General features: G+C 39.9%; 1 protein-coding gene across 1 annotated transcript in view; it reads left to right on the top strand.

Annotated features, from left to right (window-relative positions):
* The window catches only part of LOC126416646 (medium-chain acyl-CoA ligase ACSF2, mitochondrial), a 224,938-nt gene that overhangs the window by 150,223 nt on the left and 47,496 nt on the right, over positions 1–27,219 (top strand). The window contains exons 5-7 of the mRNA XM_050084441.1: positions 1,010–1,127; positions 25,731–25,826; positions 25,967–26,115. Coding sequence (XP_049940398.1) covers positions 1,010–1,127; positions 25,731–25,826; positions 25,967–26,115 — 363 coding nt within the window. The remainder of the gene's footprint in view (positions 1–1,009; positions 1,128–25,730; positions 25,827–25,966; positions 26,116–27,219) is intronic.

Here is a 27,219-nt window from a genome sequence, read left to right as displayed (position 1 = left end):
TGTCAAACATTATTGTTTTGTTGATCCAGATGTTATGTTGTGAGGAGGAATAAAGTCACATAGGTTATTATCTAATTGGCATGTTTCAAATAAACAACATTACGCAAAATGCACATAAGTTTTCTGCATGTACATGTTTAACACACTCTTGTTTGTGGAACATATAGATAGGAAAGACAGACAGTACAATGTCAACAATGTGTACCCAATTTGGCTCATTTTCCTCAACTTCTTGTCCAGTTTAACATGTGCAATGCAGAGCCTGTTGCTTTCACATAGTGTGTTATACTGTGGAAAAGAGAGTGAAGGTTAACAGTTTTGCATGTTGACAACACGGAAGATATTCTTAAATTGTGATAGGAGAAGATTTACTGCAGTCATTCAGGTTATTTTTCAAAGCTCTTTATAGTTTGTAGTTGAGTGGAAAAGAGAGCGAAGGTTAACAGTTTTACATGTTGACAACACGGAAGATATCCTTAAATTGTGATGGAGAAGATTTTCTGCAGTCATTCAGGTTATTTTTCAAAGCTCTTTATAGTTTTTAGTTGAGTTTAGGACAAGTAAATTATCCATAAAACCTTGGGAACACAAAATTCTGTAATTTGCTTGAAATTGGTAATGGAGAGTCTCTCTTGTTATTTTTGTAGAGGATTTGATATTTACCACAAAATTGTGTCATATCACAACCTTGAATTTTAAGATTTTAAATTCACATTGATCCTTTTATGCATTTTATAAATGGCCTGTAATCAAGGAAATGAACCTCTTCGCTCATATTATCACCTATGTTCAAAAACTTCAAAATCATGAGTATCTCCAGGAAAAATTAGCATATGAAGCAATGTTCTGAATGCTTTCAAACAAGGTCTTAAAAGTTACGTAAGATATATGGTGTATAGTTTTATTGCCCAGATTTATCAGTAAAAGTAACTTGATTCTCTTTTTTGTACCCTATTGTTCTATTACTCCTTGTAGATAAAGCAGTGCTGATACCTCATTTTTTCACCAGGGGAACATATGGTTACAATCAAGTAATGGATCTTGCGACAAATGAAAACTTGGAACGAGTCTTAAATCTCCAGAAGGATATTCAGCCTGATGAATGCTGTCAGATCCAGTTTACATCAGTAAGTAATAAATAATTAAAATTATAAATTCACACTTTGTGAGGGTATTAACATACAACAGTAGTTTGTCCTGGCTTCGCCCAGGTAGCACTCAGTCTCTATGGTTGGATGAGTTGTCTGGTATAGCTGTAATAGAGTATGGGGACATTGAGACAAAGTGAATCGCTGACCAGTGCTACAGAGTGGGGAAGTGGAGCCTCTGTGCCCCGGCCACTAGTTCTCACCAAGAGACATTATATGGCGGACGTCTCTTGTATTATCCAAAGTTCAGTAAATGTTTATTTAGACTGATCAGTGTTTGTGTGTTACTTACTTGTCACCTAGTACCATACAGAGGTACACTGCCACACTGGTGAACCCGACAATAGTGGATGTCAAGCTTTTTGTGAAATACAGCCATGTGCTACGGTAATTCATGTCAACAATAGAAGTGAAGCTTACTTTGTTCATTGTTCCCCACAGCTCTGTGGCTACAAATTCCTACACACCTACCACAGTGTGGTGCACCCATTGCCTTCGTTAACAAACTGTGTGGAATATGGAGCAACAAGTGTGCACAAACGTTATCTCACAAAATAGAATCACTGATTCAACAATGACCACCATCAGAGTCTTTATTAGTGAACTTGCATGCTGATCCGATGCCAGCATGCTTCCAGGACAATTCGTGTTCAGTTTTCATTCGATTGGACATGCTGCCGATAGTGTCCCCTGCGTTTCCTGCACCGCGATTGCTAATGCTTGATGCAGCTTCAACTGCTCTATGATTGATGGATCCAACACCAATCATGCCTTTCTCTTCAGCTCAGATAGTACAACCATTATTGTGATTCACAGCACAACAACCAAAATTCCCACCATTCCAACTTGATCAAATGTCGTAGTTCTCAGTGGCTGAGTGCACATTCACTTCACTAGGTGTTATCAATGACAGTTCAGAATTTGTTATGTTAATCTGTCATGTCATGGCATACGCAGAACTGATAAGTGACATTATCCTTTCCTCTCCACCACTCAATAAGTAGAATGCAGAGAAACCAGTATTTCTACAATGAATTGTTGGCACTCCTGAACAACAGGTATGGCAAGTTGGTGAGAATGAGCAGTTCACCTGGGGAACCCTTTCGCAACTGTGGGGCTTCGTCTTTATTTGGTTGTTGACCCCACACTGTCGGACCAAACCCTTTGGATATCATGGGTCATGAAACTTCTGTCTGAACTACAGCTTGCAATGATTTTGTACGAGGTGGAAATGCTAGACAGGAAGTTGACCCTAGCAGATAGATTGTATTCAGTGATGCAACTCAGACAGAACATCAAATTGGGCACCCTTGCCTCCTACACCTGATGAGCTGGCACACACGCTAAACAGTCATGATGCCGCCCAACCTCATGCGAAGCAGTTGTCACAAGCTCTGCTCCAAGCACTGAACTGCTGCCTGCTCATGGTAACACGACGACTACCACAAATGCTGCTCCAGCTGACCGTGCCCCATCTCACCCAAAACATGTATATATATACAGTTCGACGCATCCGCAAGCAATTGTCACCAGTCCTGCTTGCTCCCAAACAACAGCCACACAACTATACCAAGTCACTTCTCTTCTTCACAGCAACTTCACATTAGAGATGCCTGTATATTTGAGACTGCGACTAAAATCTCTACTTCCTCATCGTCACCAGGTTAGATGTGTGCATGGTGCCTCGCCTCCTGTTGTGACAACATGCTGCAAACCTGGGACTGCAACTACATGTGGCTAATGACACAGGCATCCATGTACATGGCATGCAGGATCTGGCAGTGCGTCTTTCTGACAAACTACATTGCATGTGGACCTTGTACATTGCTGAATCAATGATAGTATGGGGATCGAGATGTTACGTATGGTAATATCGAACCCAACATTAAGTATTCTCTCGTTTATAATGAATTAACTTAATTTTTATCATGTTGATACAAATACATCCGTTCGAATACAGAGTTCGGAACACACAGAGATCAACATTTTTCAAAGAAGTTCGTTTTCAAAGATGAGGCAGTCGACTCTTGCAGTCGATAACCGCCACAGAGCCCCCGCCGTTAGTGCAGAGCACAATAAGGATGATGAGAGGTGTGTGTGCACCCGGCCTGCTGATGGCGCAGGTGCGCGTGACCGATGGTGTCGTGGCAGATGCTACTGCGAGGCGCGATCGGACCGTTTCTCGATGTCTTGGTAGGCATGACCAGCGGAGGGAAGGAGGTGCGGAAGGCGTCCACAGGTTGACCGTGCCATGCTGCTGATAGCCCGGTGGAAGCAGAAGGTGGTGGCGTATCGGTGGGGAGAACATTGTCGTGCCAAGGCCATGTGGCGCACCGGGGTTTTGATCCAATCAAAGGCGCAGAATGCGTCGAAGATGCGATGCGATGTATTGCCAAAGTATTTGCCAGTGAGTGCCGCAGCAAGTGCAACATGTCAAGTAACAGTTTGTTATTGGCCGTATGATGTAAAGGAGCAAGCATGCTGTGTCTTAACAGGTTGCATAAGAGATACCGGATGAGCAACACTCGCGGTAATGATGGAAATATAGAGGCGCTTGATGTCGCAGTAGGGGAGAAAACAGCAAGCTGCACATGACTGACCTTGGCGGTGGATGACTTCATGTAGACAGAAGCGTCACCTCAGAGTCCGTGGACAGTGAGTGCGTTACAGTGGTAGATGGCAGGATGTTCCAAGTGGAGTTGACAGTGTCGGTGTTTTGATGTGCCAAACAGCCGTGATCGAAGTTTGGGGGCATGGCCGTGAGCCCTGTGCATGAGGCATGGCGACGGTGAGAGGTGGTGGAAGGCAGATGTGGTCTGCGAAACCATGGTCGGAGCAGGAAGGCAATGAGACGTAATGTGAGCATGAAGAAGTCGAATTGGCAGATGAACTACTGGTCCGTGGCAGAGAGGTGACACAGTTCGATGGAACTGGAGCTGCGTGTGCGCTGTCGCTGCGTTTGAGCCATAAGGCTCCAAGCTGCTCGCGCGAAACTGCTGCACGGTCATGTGTCGGAGCGGAAAGATGCTCACTCATCGAAGCAGAAATGGCAGATGTGTTGGTCGTACATTGCGGAGGTAGTGAAGAGGGCGGCAAAGCAAGTGGCACTGGAATGCGGCTGGTTATGCTGTGGTACAGAAACGAAGTGTCTGTAACTACCAAGGAAAGATGGCAGCAGCGTAAATAAGTTGCTTGTATCACATCAGTAACATAGAATTTCCACTTGAGGCAGTGCGATGACGACATTTGTGACATCTGGGACATAGATCCATGTAGTGTGATCGTCATCTCGTTGCATGTCGTGCTCGGTCGTTGTCGGCTGCAGCATGTGTAACTGATCTTGTACCAACAAGTTGTATGTCGCAATTTGCTCACGTAGCTATCGCAGTTGTTTAGGCAAAAATTTATGTCGTGAAGCAGTCTGCTGCGTATCACTGAGTAAGATGGAATTGAAATCAGAATCTGTCTCTATCAAAGGGTAACCTGGCGTACAAGACAAGGTCGGCGGCACAGTATTGACGTAACAGTTAGAGTAGAAGAGATCGTGTGTGCGATCACGAATGTGAAACTCAGTACTCAGCGGTGGCGGAGTGAGAACACATTCACCGCTGTATGAAGCATTGATACGGCTGAAATCGTCTTCTGGGGTGGGTGAACAAGTTGCGGGCATGACCGAGTAGTGAACGGCCGGGTGGTAAGCATGCGTAGTGTCGGCGAGTTGTTGACAAGATGTGGGTGCGGTAGCCGTGGCGGGATTGTATGTCGCGCAGCTGTTTGTTTTGACTCGGTTGAATTCAGTAAGCCAGCAGGCGGTGGCCATGACATCGCTGTTGGTAGCGGTCGAGCAGAGTCGGTGTGGCTCAGGTGCTGCATAGAGGGAGGCGTGGCACGTCCAGTGTTGCACTGAGAAACAGCCGCCATTATCGTCGGCGTAATTGGTGCATTGTCGTTGATCGGTAGGATGTCTTTGATGAAATTGTTCCTGTTATGTTGGTGACAGGTGCTAGATTAAAGCGGCTTTCGCTCTGGTGTACTTGTCACTCAAATTGTCACAGATAATGTCCGTTATTATATAATGATAGTCCTTTAGGTGCCTGAAGAATACGAGGTATTTTTCACTTTTGTCGGTGATGCCGTAAGAGGAGAATATATACTCTGCGGCCATGAACCACTTTGGAAGTTGGTCCAAGAGAAGTAATGGTAGTTGAATGCTGCAAATGAGGGACAAGCATGGAGAAGCAGCAGAAAAGTTGGCGCGAACATTCGAACTCTGGAAGACAGGCTGTGCGGAAACCGGGTCGAATGAATTTGCACACAGTGCAGAAGACGCGGTAGCCGTGACGGGCATTTGTGAATTCGACCAGGCATGCAATTTAACCGTAGTTTGGAGTTTGTGCGAACTGGGATTTGCGACATAGTCCCCGTTTGTTGCAGTCCATTGTTTGGCGTGATTATCTGGTGTCCAAGCACTGCTCTGACGAATGTCACTGTAATAATTATCACACAAAAGCAAGTCAAAATTGTCCAAATTAATCGTCAAAGGAGCACAGCACTGTCCGGAAGTGAAATTACCGAGGCATTGAGCGGGTTTTGACAGACGACGTGTGCACCTCGGTTGCATTGTCGATGTGTGGGAAGGTAACGAAAGTTAGCAAAAAGCACGATTCACACACAGGGTGTATACGACCCGGGACAACCAGGAAATCTGGAAAAAACCCGGAAATTTTTTCATCCGGGAGAAAACCGGGAAAAACCCGGGAATTTTTCGGAATTCCGGGAATTTTTCATTGTTTTAGCTTTCAGTTAAACTTTATGTAATTTTGACTGCAGAATTAATTCTCTAGTAAAGAATGTTATTGTATCCTGCTACTGGAGAACGATACTGCAGCAATAAAATATAAACGAGAGGGAAAAAAATAAAACTTTAGTGGCAAAGGAAATGTGCAAATTACAACAACAAAACACCATGCACGCACAAGCGTCTGCAAAAAGCAAAAATATGTCAAAGGCCGTAGGGCTCAGACTGTAATTCTTCGTAACAGTAAACTGCTTGCTATGAGCATGACGTCACAACTGTTCACATTAGGTTCGTTTGACCAATTGCTGGCAGTCTGTTGCACTTGCGCATTTGACTCGCGTATAAGCAGTACCTTCTCCCGCTACTTGAAGTTTGCTTGTTAGCTGTATCGGTAGTAGCAGCCAGATGCAAACGAGAAAAATTTTTCTCACGCGCCCTAGCTGCCAGATTCAGACTTGCACAGAGTTGTATGAGTTGTAGTGGGGAGGGGGTTAACCTCCACATGACCCGTGTTTACGTTAAGTGATTTCACTGCTTCTCTTCATGTACAGCTCCCACGTCAAATGAAAACACAACGGATTTCTGTGGCCGGGAGCTACCAAGTGAATTAAAACACATTCACATAATTACGGAGGGCAAAAATATATTATTAATTTCAGTTTTCTGACTTTATTTTATTTGCAAGTTAGTAGCAGTCAAGCATTAATCGCCTTGCAGAACAGTGAAGTTATTTTTGCAAGTTTGCCGAAGAAATTTGGCTTTATTAATCTTTCCGCTGAGGCAATCATTTTATTTGAAACGAAGTGTTTCATTCTACAGTATTGGCTAATTCCAACTGTTCACTGAATTTCAAGTGCACGTTATCATCTTCTGCCATATATGGCATTATGCCATAATAAAGAACCAAAATGGAGATCGTAGAGTACTGGTACTCCAAGAAGATTTACATCCCAAAAACCACACTGAAAAGCTTAATATCAGATGGGACTTACTTCATTGTGAATCTGGAAAAAGCCAATTTGCACTTCAATCCGAATTATGCATTTTAGTATGGTTTACGAAATTCGAGTCTGATGCCCTGTTTCTTTTATGGTGTAATGTAAGCTCTCTTAGTGCTTTATACACATGAACATGCGGGCTTCCTACACCACTGCAGTTGCACATGCACAATAATGCCTGTTTTCTGGCGCTCTCTGGCAACTGGTAAATTGAACCTATTTCTAACAGTCTCCGGATAGTATTGTGAACGGTGGTTAGAAAAGCGTTACTTTCAAAGTAAATTTCTTTTTATGCAAGATGAATTATGTTACATGTGACAAAGTGGGATGGATATCAAAATCACAGAGCGTTTGAAACTGAACAATTTGAGGACCAGCCACTTACAAGAATTTCAAGCCGAGACATTTATGTCAGAATTTTAAATTTACTGGCACATTTGTGTGATGTATCTTAAAGTATAACACACAATAAAAATAAAAATAAAAAAAAAATCAATATTACATGTGAAAGCTTAGCTTCTGTTGTAGCATGTTAATCTTAGAGACCAATATTATATGTGAAAGCTTAGCTTTTCTTGTTTATATACGATACTGTGTACATTAATGTAAACCGTTAACTGTTCCTCCTGCGTGTTCGCGCTATGTAACCAGTAATCTTGCTAGTGGCTGACTATAACACGTGTCCTAGCTCTGAATAGCTGCTGTCATCAGCTGGCGAAATCTCGTGGCTTGAGATATGACTCACTTACAAAAGGACATTGCAACCTCGGTTTCAACGCTCCAGAAACTAACGCGCTGTGTTTGGTGCAATTCAAATTTATACTTTTGTAATACGAAAATATGCAGCGTATATGTTGCTGCAAATCAAAGGTCTTTCCAAAACTTCTCTCCTTTTTTTATTAAAAGTCTCTCCAAAACTTCTCTGCCCAGTCTTTTCTTATTTTCTGGGAAGTTCTACACGATTGTATAAAACGTTAACCAGTCAAAGGATTGATAAGTTTTACAGTTCCGAGGGAAAATCTACGGAAAACCTACTGTTACTTAGCACAGAAAAAGCATATTTTTTAAACAGGATATCCGAGAATAATCCGAGAATTTTTTTTCCTTGTCCCCGTATACACCCTGCACACAAGAGTCGGGAATTTACACACTAATTACACTTCCTGTACACTGCATTCAGATGCGGTGCGATGTGAAGTCGATGGACGTAGAAATCCAACAAAGGGCTGCTTTATTGTTTGTCCATGGCGATGTTCCAGTACACATTTCTGGCGTTGCAAGCGGCGTTCATGAGCGTCAGGGTCACCAGTATGGGGATTGAGATGTTGTTTGTTGTTGTTGTTGTGGTCTTCAGTCCTGAGACTGGTTTGATGCAGCTCTCCATGCTACTCTATCCTGTGCAAGCTTTTTCATCTCCCAGTACCTACTGCAACCTACATCCTTCTGAATCTGCTTAGTGTATTCATCTCTTGGTCTCCCTCTACGATTTTTACGCTCCACGCTGCCCTCCAATACTAAATTGGTGATCCCTTGATGCCTCAGAACATGTCCTACCAACCGATCCCTTCTTCTGGTCAAGTTGTGCCACAAACTTCTCTTCTCCCCAATCCTATTCAATACTTCCTCATTAGTTATGTGATCTACCCATCTAATCTTTAGCATTCTTCTGTAGCACCACATTTCGAAAGCTTCTATTCTCTTCTTATCCAAACTATTTATCGTCCATGTTTCACTTCCATACATGGCTACACTCCATACGAATACTTTCAGAAATGACTTCCTGACACTTAAATCAATACTGGATGTTAACAAATTTCTCTTCTTCAGAAACGCTTTCCTTGCCATTGCCAGCCTACATTTTATATCCTCTCTACTTCGACCATCATCAGTTATTTTGCTCCCCAAATAGCAAAACTCCTTTACTACTTTAAGTGCCTCATTTCCTAATCTAATTCCCTCAGCATCACCCGACTTAATTAGACTACATTCCATTATCCTTGTTTTGCTTTTGTTGATGTTCATCTTATATCCTCCTTTCAAGACACTGTCCATTCCATTCAACTGCTCTTCCAAGTCCTTTGCTGTCTCTGACAGAATTACAATATCATCAGCGAACCTCAAAGTTTTTATTTCTTCTCCATGAATTTTAATACCTACTCCGAATTTTTCTTTTGTTTCCTTTACTGCTTGCTCAATATACAGATTGAACAACATCGGAGAGAGGCTACAACCCTGTCTTACTCCCTTCCCAACCACTGCTTCCCTTTCATGCCCCTCGACTCCTATAACTGCCATCTGGTTTCTGTACAAATTGTAAATAGCCTTTCGCTCCCTGTATTTTACCCCTGCCACCTTTAGAATTTGAAAGAGAGTATTCCAGTCAACATTGTCAAAAGCTTTCTCTAAGTCTACAAATGCTAGAAACGTAGGTTTGCCTTTCCTTAATCTTTCTTCTAAGATAAGTCGTAAGGTCAGTATTGCCTCACGTGTTCCAGTGTTTCTACGGAATCCAAACTGATCTTCCCCGAGGTCAGCTTCTACTAGTTTTTCCATTCGTCTGTAAAGAATTCGTGTTAGTATTTTGCAGCTGTGATTGAGATGTTATGTATGGTAAAATCAAACCCAGCATTAAGTATTTGCTCGTTTATAATAAATTAACTTTATTTTCATCACGTTGGCACAAACACAACCACTCGAATACAGAGTTCGGAACACACTGAGATCAACAGTTTTCAAAGAAGTTCGTTCTCAAAGATGAGGCGGTTGACTCTTGCAGTCAATAACTGCCACATTAGGAATAAACTTCCTCCACAATTTCAAACCTCTCACCTAATCCCTACCATGCTGCCTTATACTGCCACATCTTTTGGCAGCTCACCCCAGGAATTTTTGTCCCAACTTCATCATGGGATGTGAATCACAGTTTGCTCCCACTGACAGCGTACAATACAAGCAATCAACACAGTTCAAAATCAGTTGTTGGTGACTCAGGTCAACTTGCAACAATTACACTTTGCCAATGATGATCTCTGCCAGTGCTTGCATTCCCTTGCACTCACAAGTGCATGGAACCAAATCCAATGTCTCTCACGCAACAAAGCGGCAATGGTACATACTGCTATCCCCACACTGGATGACCGCGCCTCACTGCTACAACCCCCAGACTCCAAGTTTTAGACTCTAACCAGTGTGCAATTAGAAATGGTATTATGCACTGTATCACCACAACCACTGGTGCATCTGTTCACCACAGAACGTGGCACTTTGCACCAGCTCTTCTTCAGGAAGTCATAACAGCGATAAATGAAGTGTTGCAAGTGGGTATTGTCCACCCTTCAGGCAGTGCCTGAGTGTCACCCATCAAACTGGTACTTGAAAAAGGTGATTCTTTGAGACTGTATGGGGACTATTGGATGCTCAATTCTCATACAATTCATGATAGCAACCCCATGCTGAGCATTCAAGATTTCACACATCTGCTTACAGGAGCTGTGATCTTTAGTGTAATTGACTGCTGAAAAGTTATTATTGGATTTCCATGCGACCCAGATGATATCAGTAAAACAGCCATCATCATACCATTCAGAATATCTGACTTATTGATGATGCCTTATGGACTGAAAAATGTGGCACAGACATGGGAATGTTTCATTGATGGAGTGTTACTCGAGATTGGTTGCTGCTATGCATCTGTGGACAGTATTTTAATTTTTTCAGCCAATGCTGATGACCATAAACAGTACCTCAAACATGTTCTCTCTGCCCCCATGACACACTGTCACCATCAGTGATAAAAAAATTGCAGTTCTAAAACACACATTTATTTTCCTTGGCCCTAACACTCAACACAGATGGGATCAAACCAACTCCAGACCAAGCTGAATCATCTGCTTGCTGCTTCCCCTGCAAAGAGCATTTGCTGGTTTCATGGTATTCTGAATGTATATTGATGCCTTTTATCGCATGCAGCAGATGCGCAGGCACCTCTGGCTAATGCCACAGAGGGCTCTCACATGCAAGAGGAATCGAAAAGTAGTGTGGACCGCAGAAATGCAAAACGTGTTTGGCTGCTGTGAAGAAGCTCTGGCAAAAATGGTGCCTGTAGCACACACATACCAGGCATGCAGATTAAACTTACAACTGCTGCCAGTGATTCAGCTATTTGTGCTGTACTCCAGCAAGAGACGGTGGGTGCTGCACATCCTCTCATGTTGTTCTCTAAGAAATGAAGAAAGTCTCAAACAAAATGGTCAACATTTGACCAGAAGTTACTAGCACAATTACAAAGACATGGTGGGGTGCTGTCAGCCTCAGACAGTACCACCATCTGCATGTAATTGTAAATTACTCAACTGATTTCCGGCACTTGCACAAGGCTGACAACATGATGGTTGACTGCTCTCTTGGGTCACACAATCTTCCTCTACTCGGTGTATACTAGGTCGGCAGAAGAACAAGAAAAGGAACCATTGTGTCAGGCCTTGCTCATGGCCACTTCATCCAGTCTCATAATTCAATAGTGACTGGTCCCTATGTCAGAGGTCAATATCCTCTGTTATGCATAACAACACAGAATCTGCCTGATCCTGCCCAGGTCCATGCAGCAGAAAATCTTTGATCTGCTACACAACCTTGTACATGCAGGTGTCCAAATCACAACATGGCTGGTCACTTATTGTTTTGATTGGTCCATTGTTAGACACTGCTGCCACAATGGCACGAGGACATATCTCGACTGTTAATGAAACAAGGTAGGCCGACATGCACAGGCACCACTCAGCAGTTTCGAAATATGACGTCGGCACTTCTGCCATATATACCAAGACCTTGTGGGTCTACCAGAATCAGAGGGCTACATGTAAGTCCTATCCGTGATCAACAGAGATTCGAGCTAGATAGAAGCTACCCCGATAACAGACATCACAACAGAACTCCTGCTAAGGCTTTTAACACACCTTGGATATTGCATTTTGGTTGTCTGCATACTATCACCACAGATGAGAAACCGCAATTCAAATCGGCACTCTTCACAGCCCCTTCTAACTTTGTGGCATCACATGCCATTGCAGCACAGCACTATGGCCTACTAGAGAGATTGCACCGCACGATGAAGACAGCTTTGATGTGCCACGTGAAATGTGGACTGAAGCTCTCCCGGGGGTCCTCCTTGGTACCTGCATGGTGTGTTAAGATGAGCTCCAAGCCTCACTCGCAGAGATACGTTAATACTGCCAGCTGACTTTGTGTGGCTTACACCCACTCGCAACCCATCAGACCTTCCCTTGATGATGTATCATGTCAAGTACTATATTCACAATTTACTGGTACCTCCTCCGCCCATACACACTGTCCCCAAAATTGTTCTTACATAAGAAACCCATGAATTACACACACATCATGCTCTGTGATGATACCAGGTGTACCGGTATGAAATGAGCACTTTTTTGTGAAAATGAAACACGAATTTTGAATTGAAAAGTAAAAAAAAAAAATTATTCTAAGTACTGACCATTGTTTTCTATACATTTTGACCACCTTTCTGGCAATTTGTGGACAACACGCCAATAGAAATGTTCGTCTTTCGAAGCAAACCAATCAGACACCCAATTTTCGACTTCTTCGTAGGAATGGAAGTGTTCCTCAGCCAATGCATGTCCCATTGATGAAAACAAATGATAGTCAGAAGGGGCCAAGTCTGGTGAATACGGCAGGTGGGGTAGCAGCTCCCAGCCAAGTATTTTGATTGTATCCTGAACCAGTTTTGCTTTGTGTGCAGGTGCATTGTCGTGTAAAAAAATTACTTTGCCATGTCTTCTGGCCCATTCTGGTCCTTTTTCGATCAGTGCATAGTTCAAATTGATCATTTGTTGTCTGTAGTGATTAATATTCACAGTTTCACCGGGTTTTAGAAGCTCATGATACAACACACCTTTCTGATCCCACCAAACACAGAGCATTGTCTTCTTGCTGAATCAATCTGGTTTTGTAGTCGATGTTGATGGTTGTCCCGGATTAACCCATGATTTTTCCCGTTTAGGATTCTTAAAATAAATCCATTTTTCATCGCCAGTAACAATTCAATGCAAAATTGAAGCAAAATCTAAGCAAAATTTGACAAATGGTTTTTCGGTTTTCCATCTGTCTTTCATTCAATTCATGTGGCACCCATTTTCCACACTTTTGGATCTTTCCCATAGCTTTCAAATGGTCAGAAATTGTTTGTTGTGCAACATTTAGCATTGCTCCCATTTGCTTCTGACTCAAAGTATCATCTTCATTCAATATTGCTTGCAATTTGGCATCTTTGAACTTTTTTGGTGTTCTTCCACGTTCTTCATTTCTTACATCAAAATCATTATTTTTGAAACGTTGAAACCATCTTTTGCATGTTACTTCTGATAGAGCATGATCACCATATGCCTCGACAAGTATTCGATGCGACTCTGCAGCACTTTCTTTCAAATGAAAACAAAAAATTAATACTTTCTGCTGTGCCAGTGAATAGCACCTCACATGCCTCACAGATGAAGGTTTTTCACCACCCCTCCAGTGCTGCACAATTCCAAGAAGGGGGAGGGGGAGGGCTATTTGGGATTATCGAGATATTGAGACAAAGAGAATTGCTGAGCGGTGCAGTGGAGTGGAGCATCTGCACCTGGGACACCAGTTCGCACCGAGTGACGTTATACGGTGGATGCCTCCTGTGTGCTGTCTGAAGTTTAATAAAGGTTTATTTAGACCAATTGGTATTTGTGTTTTACCTACATGTCATCTATTACCATACAGAAGTATACTTCCACAAGATTAAATTCCTCATGAACTGGTCCATATATTAGTAAAGATTGACAGAAATTCTCAGCAAGGGACTATAAATCATCATAGTTCAGCCATTTTGCATGAAATATTTATAAATTACTAGCAACCTGCCCCAGTTTAATGTGGACAACACTAAGCACCTATGGCCAGACTACAATATGTAGTACTGTACAAAAACCTTCCTAGTGAATCAGTCTGTCTATTAGTGACAACCGTATCAAAATCTGTACAGTACTCCCTGGGATTAGCCTTCACATATAGACAGAAAAGTGCGGCAGGGAACTTTAATTTACAATAGGTATAAATTCTGGTCAAGTTTTGCTGCTCTCTGGAGTTGCATGGCTGTTACCTTAATGCTTTTTCTGCCTGCTCTCTATGTGACCATCACTGCCATGAGATGTCACTCAAAATAGCAATTAAATTTGAGACAGATAACAAAACATATATTAAATGGTCATCATTAATGTAAGTAATGAATTATGTACACAAACCTTCTGTGTGAATCAGTCTGTCTATTAGTAAAAACTGTGTCAAAATCCCAAAGGTAATTCCTGAAATTAGCCTTCAAATAAAAACATAAAAATGCAGTTGGGTGCTTTAATTTAGTAATATGCATAGATAATTGTTCATCTGCAATTGAATTACAGCCAACTGGTGTGTTGGGAAGAGACTGCTCTTATTGCTGTGGCAAATGGAGGAGTAGTTCAGTATGTCACATGAACGGGTGAGTTTTTGTCACACCTGCTACCAGCCATCGGCATGGACACTGAACTGGGTGAGCAGGGTAGTAGTATTGGCTATGTGGGTCATCGTGCAGTAAATCACTTGTCCATTCAACACTGTACAGGAACAAAAACCAATGGGCAGTCAAATGATGTATAACCTCCACATCACTCTGGGATACAGAAACCTGTTCCCCATTAGAGGTTCTGCTCACCACACTAAACAGGGCACATAAATGTGCTGAAAAACTGCCATTGGAGCAAGACTGGTCATGTAAATAAATCCTCAGTTAACAGCTGTTTGCAGTTTTCTTCAAGTTCAGTTTACCTTATTCGTGTGTTGTCCAAACAGGATCAAAAATGGTTATATCTACAGATGGGTGTGCTAATGTTGAAAGATACTGCCTTTCCCATCAGTCTTCTAACTGGTTTGTTGTGGCCCACTATGAATTCCTCTCCTGTGCCATCTGCTGCATCTCTTAGTAGCACTTACATCAGTTATCTTTACTTGTCTGTTGTGTATATTCCAACCTGTATGAACTACTATCTCATCATTGTTTCCTATGTGTTCCTCTCCTCATCAATTCTGTGGAGAACCTCCTCATCCCTCTCTTTATCAGTCCACCTAATTTTCAGTATCCTGTAGCACTGTGGGAAAACATTCCTCGCCATCTTGCCACATGTAAGCTCAACACACTCTGTGTGCTAGCGCACGCAGTACTGGGTCTGCAGAACGAAAAAATGGAACACAGAAATTATTCTCTCGGTTCCTTTATTGGAATGAGAGACAACTACATATAACATATAGTAGGCTAATGTACTAACTTAAGCTGCCCCAGAAAAAAACACTAATTCTCTCATCTATTATTTATGTGCATCTGGACCTGGTGTGCGTACCAAAGTGAAACTAAATAATGAACGGAAGGTGTCCATATCATTTAACATAATACTCTTCAGCTTACACATGATTACAGGGGAGGATGTCTGTACTTGGCTTGGAGAGGGCTGATGCCAAACTGCAAATAAGTTGCAAGGAGTGACACACAGCGAGTTTGCGATGTAGACACCTTTTATCACATGTGACCCTATCAACAAGGCACTAAGCAATCTATAACTTGTGAAGATTCTTGTGGCGGTCTACATAACACAGAAAAATATGTCAGCATATAGTTATAACCAGACAGGACACACACAATATTAACATGGAAACAAAACACTATCATACCCTAGCAATACAGGAGGAGGTGGACGAAGTGACCATAGATGAATTTACAATTAAATAATCTTGCTACAATGGCAAGGGAAATGTTGCACTATCCACAAATTTAGTCTATCATAAATACAATGTGAGCATTGCAATATGATAAAATCCTCTAGCTACCAAAGAGACAGACCTGAGTGGTTGTTGCTGAACAGACAGTCCCTTTCTGGTGCACATGTACACTCTTCTGATAATATGTGTGGCAAGAGTGATACAGTCCATCAGACCTTTGTATTAATAAAAGGTATTCTATGAGGTGGTGGTAGTAAGCTGGAAAAATAAAGCTGCTTTTTGGTGCTTAAGGTTCAGTTTAAAACTTGATCTACATCATGAGTAAATGAAGCCCTTGGCCACTAGCTCTAGATAATGCTTGCAAATGCCAACAGTAAAAATTCAGCCAAAACATGTAGTACTTATTCCAATGGTTTTGTCTTTGCTTCTCTTGTATGTATCTGGAGTATTGTTATGACAAGCTGTGAAATCTTAATTCTTCTAATCCAAAACAATCCAGAATTAACACTCGGACAAACATTACCTCTTTTAAATGAAGATTTGAGTTGCTCAGCATTGATACATGAAGTGCTGTTCAGGGTGCTCTTTCTGTCATGTGCCTTTCTGGTAGAAACCCTGAGCTGCAGCAAGGCAGTATATGGCAGAAAGGGACTCCAACACTTGGGCCCATTTTTGCTCATGACCCGATCCGGCACTATGTGATGTGTTGCTGTTGTTGACATCTGTTGAAGCAGACAGGTGGCCTTCCATTCATATTTTTCCCTTTTGTTTCTCATACACATTTATGAGGTGTGATCAGAAAGTAACTGGAATTTTTTAATTTCACAGGCTTTATACAACCAATTTTCAAATTTTTTTATTTTATTTATTTTTTTATCTTGTTAGTACATACATCCCTGAAGTATGTTTGCATTTTCAGAAGTTTTGAAGATTTATTTTATTGTTGAATGTCAGAAGGTTATATGTGTTTCAAGTGCTTGTCGAATTTTTACTTTCAAAGAAATGATCAAAGACTTTGCATAAAGTTTTGCTTGAAAAACAGAACCAAGTTCAGAACTGCATTTGAAATGTGACTGTGGCTTTTGGTGAATCTACTACAAGTAAGACAAGAGTTTACAAGTGGTATAAACATTTCAAAGAGGATCGAGAAAATTTTGACGATGACGACTGCCCTGGATGCCATAGCACATCAATTTCTGAGGACAATGTGGAAGAAGTAAAGAGAAGGGTTCTGGAAAATTGCTGAATCACCATCAGAGAGGTTTCTCATGATGCTGGAATATCCTGTGGCTCATACCAAGGAATTTTTTTAGAAGTTTTGGGCAGGAAATGCGTAGCAGCACAGTTTGCTCTGAAATTGTTGAATTTTGTCCAAAAACAACATCTTGTAGGCATTGCTCAAGAATTGCTGAATGAAGTCAGCAGCTATCCAGAATTTCTAAAGCAGGTTATAAAAGGCGACAAAACATGGGTATATCAGTATGATGTTGAAACCAAGGCCCAATTGGAAACTGGAAGCTGCCTGAAGAGCCAAGACCGAAAAAAATTCGACAAGTTTGATCATGCGAAGTTTCTCCTCATTGTTTTTTTTTTTTTTTTCCTAGTACAATGGGATAGTGCATCTTATAGTCATAAGGTCAATAAGGAGTACTACCTGGAAGTTATGCACAAAAAAAAAAAAAAAAAAAAAAAAAAAAACACCCCACTCATGGAAATTTCATTATGTCACTGCTTGGTAATGATTTTTGAAAAAAAAAAAAGGACAGTATTTGCCAGCAGTGGCCCCCTGTGACTACTTTCTATTCCTGAGGCTGAAGAGAACCATGAAAGAATGTTGTTTTGCCACCATTGATGAGATAAAAACAGAATTTCTGAAGGAGCTGAACACCATAACAGAAAGTGAGTTCCAGAAGTACTTCAAAAATTGGAAAAAGCACTGCCACAAAAGTGTATTTTCTCTGAGGGGAATTAATAAATGAAAAGCACTAGTTTGCTTTTGTTCTATGGTATTAATTTATTGTGTTAACCAGTTTTCAGCTTACAAGGCCATCATCAGACTTTTGATGATGGCCCTGTAAGCTGAAAACTGGTTAACACAATAAATTAATACTGAAGACCGAAAGCAAACTAGCGCTTTCCATATATTAGAATGTTGTTCCATCAAAAACCAATGGAAGATTCAGTTAACATGAAGGGGCAAAGTTGATGTTGATGAATAAATAAAGATTATTTAAGAAAAACAAAAATTCCCATTACTTTTTGGTCACATCTCCTGCACTACCCATTTCCACTATAGCTTACAATTATTTTTCTACAAATTTTGAAGCACTGTTGTACATTGTTGAATGTTTTTCTTATGTCAACAGCCCTTTGAATGTTTGTTGACTTCTTTTGTGCTTTCCAACTTATTTGACTGCAGTTCTTTCAAAGCTTTGTTAAACTTTGATCTAATACTGGATCCCCTTATGTCTTCCATATCTTTCCCTATTTATTCTTCTATCATGTCATCAGACAGTTGCCACTACCTGTAGTGCACTTCAGTGTACTCTTTCCATCTGCCTCCTCTCTCTCCCCTGTGGTAAATGGTGGAATTTCTCTTGCATTCTTAATGTTGACACCTTTACTTTTAATTTCAGCAATATTTTGTTTTCAACTTTCTGTATGTATTGTATTGTATTGTATTTATTGGTCCAGTAAATCTTACATGTGTACAGTACAGCACATCAGATATTGGACAGGTCAAAGTATATCTTACAATTAAAACACTTTAGAAACTAGAAAATTATGTTCACAAAATTTTACAGCACTTTACATACTGGGCAAGTCAATGTGTAAGTTATAATTAAACCACATTAGAAACTTGAAATTTACAACTGAATACATGTATAAGCCAATATTAACGATTACAGTATTTGCATGATCCTCACTTAAGCTCTAAGGATTTTTGGGGAACTCTTCTACACTATGAATTTACATGTACAGTAGAGAATTACATTCACAGAATTTTACTTCATATACTGGGCAAGTCGGTATACAACTTATACTTGAACCCCATTAGAAACTTGAGAATTACATCTGAATGTATTTATAGGCCAGTATTAATGGTTACAGTACTTGCATAATCATCACTTAGACTCTCGAGGATTTTGGAGGAACTCTTCCACGCTATAAAAGCAATGTGTCAACAGATATTCTTTTAATGCTGCTTTAAAAATTTTTACATCAGTCTTTACTTTAATTTCTCTTGGAAATTTATTTTAGATAATTTTTCCATGGTGTAATGTTCCTTTTTGGCACAAACTGGTTTTTGTATGGAGTACATGAAAGTCAGTTTTCTGTTTGTATTATGATGATGAACATTTTCATTTTTGTGGAGGATACTAGGGTTTGTTATTGTCTATTTCTTTATAAACAATGCACTTTCAAATAGGAAAATACATGGAAGGGGAAGAATCCCCATCCTTTTAAATAATGGTCTACATGGTTTGTTCCTTTTTATTCCAGCCATGATTCTCACTATTCTTTTTTGCATCCTGAAGAGTTTTAGGCAGGATGGCGAGTTACCCCAGAAAGTGATCCTATATTTTAGGACAGAATGTATATTAGAATAGTAAACTGTCATTAGACAGTCCTTAGGACAGCAGTTTTCTAGCACTCTCATTAAATAACACATGGTACTTAGCTTCTTTAATATGTTGTCAATGTGAGTTTCCCATCTAAGATTATCCTGTAGCCAGACCCCCAGAAATTTTGTATTAGGCACACTTGCAATATCTGTGTCTGACATCTGAATTCTTATATCCTCTTCAGTGTTTCTCTTGACATTATGAAAATTTAATGCTACTGTTTTACTTTTATTTATTATTAGTTTGTTTTGGTTGAACCAGTTTACAACATTTGTTAATGACTCAGACAGTTTTGTCTGTAGTATCTCTGCAGTCTTCCCACTGATTAATATGCTTGTGTCATCTGCAAACTGGATAGTGCTATGGTACTGGTTGGTTGATGTGAGGTTATTTATATATATCAAAAATAGAATGGGGCCCAGTACCAAGCTCGGTGGTACTCCATATTTTTTACTGCTTTATAATCAGAATAGTGTCTTGTTGATTTATTTTCTTTGTCAAAATGTATTTCTACTACTTGCTTGTGGTCGGTAAGATATGATCTAAGCCAGTTGTTAGGCATACCTCTGATACCAATTCTCTCAAGCTTCTGCAGCAATAGGGTGTGGTCTATGATGTCGAAAGCCTTAGACAGATCAAGGCATATGCCAGTTACTTTTTGTCCACTATCAATTTTTTCGAGTACTTCATCCAGAAATTCATATATTGCTGCTTCTGTTGATCGGCCTTTCCAGAAGCCATGTTGGGTTGTGGATAATATTTTGCACTTTTCTAGAAAATCTAGCAACCACTTATGAAAATTTTTTTCTAGTATTTTCGAAAATGTAGATAGCAAGTCAATAGGTCTATAATTGGCTACGTCTTATTTCGTACCCTTTTTGAACAGTGGTTTCAGTTTCACTGTCTTTAAGCAGGAAGGAAAGACTCCATTTGTTAATGAACTGTTGAAAATGTGGGCTAATGGTATTGCAATGAGGTCACCCACATTTTTAATGACATAATCTGGAATCTCATCCACACCTATTGAAAATTTTGTTTTTAACTCTCTAATTGATAGTATAATTTCCTTAGGGTTGGTTGGAGTAAGAAATAGGGAGTTGCAGTTTCTATTTTGATTTGATGGTGTTGTAGCAGGATTTTTTATTTGAAGATTTTATGTCGGAGAGTAATTTTTCACTAATATTTGCAAAGTATATATTAAAAGCATTGGCTACTTCTTCTGGATTTGTAATTTTTTTGCCATCTTGGATTACCTGGAGATTTACGTTTTGGGAGGTCTCATTTCCTACTTGTTCTCTGACTATCTTCCACATGGCTTTCATTTTGTTCCTGGCCATTTTTATATGGTGATCATTTGTTGTTTTTTTAGCTTCTTTTATGACTTTGTGAAGGACACTCTTATAATTCTTGGAAATACACCAGAAATTCTTCTGTAACATTTTTTGTTTTTGAGATTTCATAAAGTCTCCTCTTTTCATCACATGATATTTTAATGCCTTTCGTCAGCCATGTAACATTTCTTTTTCTAGTTTTTAATGTTTGGTTTTTAACTGGAAAAGAAATATTGAAATAATGGGAGAATATTTCCGTGAACATGTCAAACTTTTTACATGTGTCCTCATAGTTATCTATATCATTCCATGTTTCTTTTCTTAGTAAGTGCCTGAAGTGTTCTAGGTTGTGCTTGCTAAAATCTCTACCTTTTCTTGTCATTTGTTGTTCAATATTTCGTGCAGTCTCTACTGGGAATTCAATAAACTGTGCATAATGATCACTGAAACCTGTATTCATATTTCCAGATTTGTATAAATATTTATCTGTATTTATTAGTATCTGATCTATAGCAGTGCTTGATGATTTGGTGACTCTGGTTGGGGATTTGATAGTTGTATGTATATTGTAGGTTTTTAATAAGGCCTCAAGGTTTAAACTGTCTTTTGAGTTCTTGTTGAAATCTATATTAAAGTCACCACATATGATGGTTGTTTTACTAACTATTTTTATACTGTTAAGTGCCTTCTCAAGATTTTCAATGAAAGTAGTTACATTTCCATCTGGGCTTCCATATATGCAAATAACAATTATATTTAAATTTGTCAGTTGCGTGGCAGAAATTTCGAAGTTTTGCTCTTCCCCTAGCTGGTTAGTGAACTTTAAATTATCATGTTTGACGTCCTCTCTAACATATATGCATATTCCTCCATGCACAGTGGTTTTCCTACAAAAAAAAAAAAAAAAAAAAAAAAAAAAAAAGGTGAAAGGGTAAAGCCCTGAATCAGTCCTCTTGATGACATTTCTATCATGATTCTTTGCATTAGTTTTGCAGCCATTGCATCTTGGTATCCCTGCACTTCCTATCCATTTCATTCTTAAAGGACATATATTGCTGTATTCCTGTTGTTGTTTTTTCTGAATATTTTAGTACTTCCTCCTTTCATTGACCAGCTGAAGCATTTCTTCTGGTGCCAAAGATTTCTTCACAGTTAGCTTCCTTGTTCCTGCATTTGTCTGTCCAACTTCCACGAATGCTCGTTTCATACATGTCCATTCCTCCTCAACTGAACTATGTATTGTGGTTTTCATTATTGCAGTATCTACAGCCTTAGAGAACTACAAATGAACTCATCATTCCTCAATACTTCAGCATCCCACTTCTTTGCACATCAGTCCTTCTGGACAATTCTCTTCAATTTCAGTCTACTATTCATCATTACTGATGAATTTATATCTGCTCCTGGGTACATCTTACAATCCAGTATCTGATTTGTGAAACTCTGTCTGGCCATGATGTAATCCAGTTGGAATCTTCCTGGGTCTCCAGATCTTCCCAGGTCTCCAGGCCTTTTCAAGTATATCTACTCCTTTTGTGGGTTTTTAACAGTATGTTCAATAATAGCTGAAATTTCTTACAGAAATCAATTAGTTTGCCTCCTCTCTCATTCCTGCTGAGTACATGTTCTCCTTTAACTGTGTCATTCATTCCTTCCCTTACTACTGCTTCCAAAGCCCCATGATTATCACATTATCATCTCCCTTTACATACTAAATTAATTACTCAATATCCTTATATACTTTATCTACCTCTTCATCTATTGCTTGTGATGTCAACATGTATACTTCAACTATTGTTTTTGGTGCTGGTTTGCTCTCAGTTATGATCAGAATAATCCTATCACTGAAATGCTGAAAATAACACACTCTCTGTGCTACCTTCCAAGTCATGAGCAATCCTACACCCATTACACCATTTTGTGCTGCTGTAGATATTACTCTGTATTTATCTGTCCAGAAATCCCTGTCTTCTTTCCATTTCACTTTTCTGAGCCACACACACTGTATGTTGAATCAGACTTCACATTTCACTTTCCAGATTTTCTAACTTCCCTACCACATTAAGACTACTGACATTCCATGATCTGATTCATAGAACGTTATCCTTTCAGTGACTATTAAATCATCTTGTCATGGTAATCTCTCCCTGTGCAGTCCACTTTTATAGATCTGAATGGAGAACTAATCTGGCATTTTTTGATGCAGGAGACGTAATCATGAACTTACCAATTACAGGCCACATGTGCTGTGGATACACAAGACTTGTCTTTAATCCATTGATTTCCACTGTCTACTGCATCCTCATGCCATTAATCATTGCTGATTCTTCCGCCTTGCTGGGACAGTTTCCCACCTGAATGGCAGGAGAGTGCCCCGAAACTCTGTCCACTTCTCTGCCACATTTGATTAGGCTGTTGGCAGAATGAGAGTGACCCCATGTAGCAAAAGTCTCTGGCTGCCATTGCTGATGATTTTTATTAAAGATTTAAGCAATTGCTGGGTCCAAACCCGTGGGCCCCATAGTGTTTCGTTTACTTGTCAAAGGTTCTATCTCTGACCATAATGACTTGAAATCTATATGCAAGGAGTGTTAGTGATCTAACATGGATATGTCATTTTCCTTAAATATTATTCCCGTTTGTGTAAAGCTTGAGATGGAAACACGTATGTGGGCCAGTAGTATCTGGATGTGTGCAGGTAACCACCTGAGAACCACCTATCAGAACCACCTCTAACTGATGTGGGGTTTTATCAAGTCCGTACTTGTCTTAGCACATTGTTGCTCAGTCCTGCCATCAGGTCAACAATTTTCTTGTCAGAAATGGTCACAAGACTTGTAACTATTTACTTGTCTAAATGGTGTTTTTTTTTCTCTGTACAGTAAAGGAACTAATAAAAGTGAACTGTGATGAGTAATTTAGTATCTTCACTAATGTTCATTATATTTGTTAGATAATGGTTCAAAAATCAAAATTCTTGACTTGTAGTTGTGATTATATTAGTTAAATAAAATATTGTTGGATCTTAGCTGGGCGTGTGTAAGGAAATATCGAATACATGTTGCTGAATAGGGGCCCCCACAGTTGACCAGTGCTCCAGGCCATTGGTGATCTCAAACCAGCCTTGCTGATGAGTGCTGGCACACATTGGTATATGTCAACAACAGCCTAGAGATACATGTGAGGCTACTCAAGAAGTGATGCAGGTATCATATGAGGCATGTTTAGATGGTGTGAAGGTGTGAAATGGGACCTCTGGTATGTCTTGTCAGTGTCTCTGATAGTGCGAGTAATTCAGGAGCGCACTGTAGAATCATTTGCACTACTCGTAAGTTAATGATTTTTGTCTTGTCAAATGGTTCAAATGGCTCTGAGCACTATGCGACTTAACTTCTGAGGTCATCAGTCGCCTAGAACTTAGAACTAATTAAACCTAACTAACCTAAGGACGTCACACACATCCATACCCGAGGCAGGATTCGAACCTGCGACCGTAGCGGTCACTCGGCTCCAGACTGCAGCGCCTAGAACCACACGGCCACTACGGCCGGCCTGTCTTGTCACCATAGTACATTGGTTAGGAAATATTTGGTGTTAGTGAAGTATTTGACTTACCTTGTGATACTTGTAGCCATAACCCCAGAACTTGGAGACTACAAAAGTTGGTCTGTTGCAATACCTGTACCTGTTCCCTGCAAATATATTTTCTAAACAATATCATGCATCAGGAAATACATTGATCAGTATGCCACAAACAGTTGTATACACAAACAGAACAGCCTGCACCTAGAAAGAAAACGCAAGGTTAGAACACAAAACGGTATGGTATAATAATATATAATAAATTACATAAAGACACTAAAGAAGCATCAGAAATGGACACCTCTAAAAATATCTTTTAAACCATTTCCCCACCAAAAAATTTACTATTCAATTAAAGATTACTTAAATGAAATGTAAAATAAGTAGCATTTACCACTAATGTGCAAAATGTATGTAGGTCTACTGAGAATTACTTTTAGTTTAATGGGAAGCTGTATATTAGTGTAAATAGAATATTGTGTCACAGCTTTACATCTGCGAGTACCTTATCTCCTACCTTCCAAACTTCATAGAAGTTCTCTTGCATAATTGTGGATCTGGCACTCATGGAGGAAAGGATATTGCAGAGACATGGCTTAGCCACAACCTAGGGGACTGTTTCTTCCAGGAGTGCTAATCCTGCAAGTTATGCAAGCTGTGTAAAGTTTGGAAGGTTGAAGATGAGGTACTGGCAGAAGTAAATCTGTGAGGATGGTTCATGAGTTGTGCTTGGGTAGCTCAGATGGCACAGAACTTGCCCACAAAAGGCAAAGGTACTGGGTTTGAGTTCCAGTTTGGCACACAGGTTTAATTTACCAGGATGTTTCACATCAGCACACCCTCTGCTGCAGAGTTAAAACTTTTTTCTGGGGACAGGTTCCTGTACATGAGAATTTGAGAGAAACCAAGCATTTGTCTGCTAAAATGTTTAGATTTACTGACTTTTACAAATTTTTGGGACTTAGAAATCAGGAAGTTTGTAGCTACATTTTCCCACCTTTTTACATTTGCTCATGACTTATGAGATTAAATTTATGAGTACTCATTTAAAGAAAGAAACAATTACCATTATGACTATGTAACAGTCTTGCACATATACTTGTTAGCATTCATTTGAGCAAATGGAAACATTACAGTAAATTTATTCACTGATGAAATTTGTTGTCAAAAATCCGTTTGAGTTTCAAAGTAGTAGTTATTCATAAACACAGTACCAGGCAGAGGAATGTCTGACAAACATCAAAAGAGGTAGTGTTTTTATCTCCAGCTAAAACTGTCTAACATTGACAACTCTTGCCCCACAGAGTGATTCTTGAATAGAAATAGAATTCATTAAAGAGTGCTGAATTAAAATACTGCAGTAATAAAGACAAATAAATCTGATACTTTTCTAGTTTTGCTACTTTCAGTTTCAATGATAATGTTTTTCTCAACAGGGCACAACTGGAAAGCCAAAGGCTGCTGTCCTGACCCACCACAACATTGTGAACAACTCTTTCTGTGTCGGGAAACGTCTACAGTTCAATGAGAAGGTACTGGTCCTTTACACAGGGAAATGCTGTTGCCCTTTCATCAGTTACATAACATTTCCCCATTTTACACACTAATTAACTGGGTTCTCAAACTTTTGTTGCTTCTGGCAGTCTGTACACACAGAGCTTTGCCTTTTCAGCAACATCGCATCTGCCTACAAGTGCCTCTCTTCCACTGCTATGGATTCTGCAATGGGCTCCTTGCTGCGCTGCATTATGGGTCAACACTTGTTCTGCCTTCAGTGTCCTATAGTGCAAGGGCATCTTTGGAAGCCATTGAAAAGGAGCGGTAGGTATCAATAGGTGTCAACATCAGTGTCTTTTTATATTGCCATGTCTCTTTCTCAGAGGCCTTCGCATGGTCAGATTGTTAAGAAGCTGCTGCAAAAATTACATCCACAAGCAGTTCTTCCCAAGACAGGAATCCTAAGAATGCCATGCACTCAAAGACACTATCATTATTCAGTTTTCTCCTAGATAAACTGCAACTTAATCTTGTTAAATGGCATGTCCTGTCTCATCAAAAGAGCATTACTTTGTCTTCCCATTTTTTAAAAATAGGAATAATATAATAATAGCTGTTTGCCTATAATATCTCACTGAAAGAGAGAAATTCAGTGGCATATTACACCTTGAAACCTGGTAAACAGGTTTTGGGAAATTAGAGATCTTATTCATAACATTTGTCTGTTTTTAATATCAGATTGAGTGCTCGCTCATGCAGAAGTTTGTGATATCTGGTGTAAATGATGCAAACGACTGAGGGGCCCCTCCAGCTAAAAGTGGCTTATAATGGGTTTGATGTGGTAGAGAAATAGGTGATGAACAGAACAAACACTAGGAGATAGGTGGGTGAGTGTCGTCCTACCCACATAAGAATAGCAAGCTGTTCACATATCTCTACTGCTGAATTACGTAAAAACCAGTTGCTTAGTTTTCAGTGATTGCCACATTAGAAATCGCACTACACTGCCTCTAATGTCCAGCTACTCAAGCCGTAGCTGGTTGTTACATACCCAATAATGTATATTTCATAAATCCATATGGTCGTTACAGGTAAATGTTATTTCATTGATAAAGGATATTATGTGAAGAGGAAATCCATTATCCCAATGTCGCATCATAGTTGTGAGTCAAGATTCCGTGTTTTTTTCCATATTCCATTTGGTCAAGAAGCTCAAAAATTACTCGTGATATGGCAAGATGGTGGGTGATTCCTCTGGAAAACCTGGAACTTTCAGGAATTACATTTTACCTGGAAAAATTGGGCAAATTTCAGGAATTTCCTAAAATCTCAGGGAATTCCATGGTTTTAACTTAGCACTGAAATTCAATTTTAATTGATTTTTATAACTCAGAAATGTAAAAATACTTAATATTTCAAAGTGAGTTA

This window comes from Schistocerca serialis, chromosome 8 (genome assembly GCF_023864345.2).
Source record: "Schistocerca serialis cubense isolate TAMUIC-IGC-003099 chromosome 8, iqSchSeri2.2, whole genome shotgun sequence".
NCBI classification, from domain to species: domain Eukaryota; kingdom Metazoa; phylum Arthropoda; class Insecta; order Orthoptera; family Acrididae; genus Schistocerca; species Schistocerca serialis.
The sequence above is the reverse complement of the archived record's forward strand: the minus strand, read 5'-3'. Positions and strand labels throughout refer to the sequence as shown.